At 39.4% G+C, this 2,763-nt stretch overlaps 1 protein-coding gene across 1 annotated transcript; it reads left to right on the forward strand.

Moving 5' to 3' along the window:
* Positions 1-96: 96 nt before the first annotated feature.
* On the forward strand, positions 97-1,271 carry LOC111377938 (ethylene-responsive transcription factor TINY-like). Its single transcript, XM_023001098.1, has one exon. It carries the CDS (start codon positions 349-351, stop codon positions 1,102-1,104), a length of 756 nt encoding a protein of 251 aa, XP_022856866.1. The 5' UTR covers positions 97-348; the 3' UTR covers positions 1,105-1,271.
* Positions 1,272-2,763: the final 1,492 nt, after the last annotated feature.

Below are 2,763 nucleotides of genomic sequence, written 5' to 3' on the forward strand. Positions count from 1 at the left end.
GCTCCTCCATCCCTGGAGTTGAGTTTGTCCCTCCTATATTGCCTTTATTCGGAAATATTTCTAGTACTTGTGCCACTTGAAATTTGATATGTAAATATGTGAAACTCATTATGTAATTGGATCCAGTCATGAATAAATAATATACAACAATTTTTTTCCCCTATCCCTTTCTACTCATCTATCTATGCACACTAACACTGAACACATGTAAATTTCAACAACACTTCTGTATATATATATATATACACACACACTTGTGCTCTTCTCTAACACCTACCACTCTCTTATTTCCTCTATTACATGTTCATATAATCTTAATATTCACACTCTGATCCGTATTTTTTCTCCATGGCTCAGCCTGATCCATCAAACTCGAATTCTTGGTGGAGTAGCTGTAGCTCGATCTCCTCGACAAACTCGAACACGAAACACCGCCCAAAACGAGGCAGCAACGATGCCGAGTTGAATGGGAGAAATGATGGTGACAAGAGAAGCAAAAGCAGTAATAGTAGTAATGCTAATCGCAAGCATCCAGTTTACAGAGGAGTGCGAATACGGGCATGGGGAAAATGGGTATCCGAGATCCGAGAGCCAAAGAAAAAGTCTAGGATCTGGCTCGGGACTTTCGACACCCCGGAAATGGCTGCTCGGGCGCACGACGTGGCAGCCATCGCTATCAAGGGTGGCTCCGCCATTCTCAACTTCCCGGAGATATCCCACTTGCTGCCTCGCCCCGCCACTTCATCGCCGCGTGATGTCCAGGCTGCAGCCACCAAGGCCGCCAACATGGACCACCTCTGCACTCAACAGACATCGTCCTCATCCTCGTCTTCATCATCCTTGGTAAATTCATCGTCAGAAGATGTTTCGACGATAAGTGAAGAGGTGCAAGCCCAGGAGGAGCTGAGCCAGATAGTCGAGCTGCCAAGTCTAGGACCGAGTAATGACTCAAGTAGGCAGGATTTCGTGTTCGGAGAATTTTCCGAATGGGACTATAATCATCCATGGTTGCATAGTTTACAAGATTGTGGATTTTTCGAAGAAAATATGATTGAGAATATCATATGTAGCAGTTATGAAGGTCTTTTATCCAAACATAATTGAAGATGATTTGGCAATGGTGTGTGAATTTAGTTTTACTTTTCCTTTTGCCCTTTTTTTTTATTTTTTTTTTTATTTTGAGCCTTTGTTTTCTTTGAATTTTACTTTCTATATTGGCCCAAAATATGTACTTGCCTTGCATCTTAATTTCTTAAAGTCAGTTTGTAATATTGATTTATATTTCTTCTATGATATTTATAATATTGTTTATTGATATAGATTTAATAAAATGTTAAAATCATCGTTCAAAACATATTTATTTGTACTTCTAAGCAATATTTTCTTTTTCTTTTTGGAAAAAACCAAATGACCCCCGAGATCCTCACATGCTCCGGCGTGAGTCCTCCAAGAATAAAATAATCCTGACCCCATATGTATGCTGTGTCAACCCCCCGGTCCTCTCGCGAGCACTGTAGCACGACTATTTCTTTCTTTTTTTTTTCTCTACGTGTTAATATCGTTGAGAAAACTTGCTTTTACACGGCTAGATTATTCTCAATGAATTAATGGAGCATATAGTAACGAGACTTTTGAGCTGTCATTGACTTATTTCTAGGTCTTTGCCTTTATGGTCATAATAAGGGATTGTAATTTTATGCTCCTTTCATTAATTGAATAAAATAGTTGACAAAGTAGCCCACGAAGTCGATTTTATAAATGTGGAAGTAGTTAACAAGTCTTAGGTTGATTGAATTCCTCTCTTTATTTTATATGTAGTTTACAATGATCTTTGGGAAAATCGGAACAAAGTCCCAAATATTTCATTTTGTTGCAAAATAAATACTTTAATCTTTTATTTTTACAATCGCAATCCCAAACCTTTTATTTTAATTGCAGCCGGAGTCCATTGGACAGATTCCATCTAAAATTCAATTAGTCAACAATGAAATTAGATTTTTGACTCAAATTGACAAATGACATGAGGGGTAAAATGGTCCATTTATATTCTTATAATAAAATAATTAAATAAAAAGCCAAAAAAAAGGAACTACAACTTCTCCAAGACACCCCTCCCCCACTTCTCTACCTCTACCTTCAAAATCGAAAACTACAATCACCTCTGTTGCACAACCACTGTCACCACAACAGCGCTGCCCCACCATCGTCGTCATTGCCGTACAACCAGCAAAAATACCTCAGTTCAAATTTCATCTTCCCAAGCAATATCCTTCAAACCTCTAAAATCCATGGTTATCTTCCCCAAAATCTCACATTTTAACCATTACAATTTGAGCCCCTGAAATAGATCTAAACATCGAACAGATTATATACTCTTCATCCAGCAGCAACCCAAGCAAATCTAATTGGTGAAGATGTTTTGTTTGCTCTACATTCCTCACAGCATTCCCGGAAGTGCTTTGGGATTCAAAAGGTGCTCAAGAAAGTGGAGTGCGGTTCATTTGGGTGGCGAAGTAACTGGCGGTGGGTTTTGGATTGGTTGTTCAACTTTAACAACAGCTGCCTCTGGCTCTCTTCAACACTACCCACGGTGGTTATGTCCCCGACTATCGCCTGGAGTCGGAGCACTGCTTCCTGACAGCCATGGACGACGCACACAGTACAGTTAAATGGCTACAAACTCAATCTCTATCGAATAGTTCTGATCCATGGTTATCAGATGGGGTTGATTTTGATTGTTTTCATAGTGGGGGTGGGATTTGG

This window comes from Olea europaea, unplaced genomic scaffold (assembly GCF_002742605.1).
Source record: "Olea europaea var. sylvestris unplaced genomic scaffold, O_europaea_v1 scaffold1749, whole genome shotgun sequence".
Lineage (NCBI taxonomy): Eukaryota > Viridiplantae > Streptophyta > Magnoliopsida > Lamiales > Oleaceae > Olea > Olea europaea.

What these genes read in the sequence shown, in the direction of transcription:
- LOC111377938 (XM_023001098.1), top strand. Translation starts at nt 349, where the DNA reads ATGGCTCAGCCTGATCCATCAAACTCGAATTCTTGGTGGAGTAGCTGT.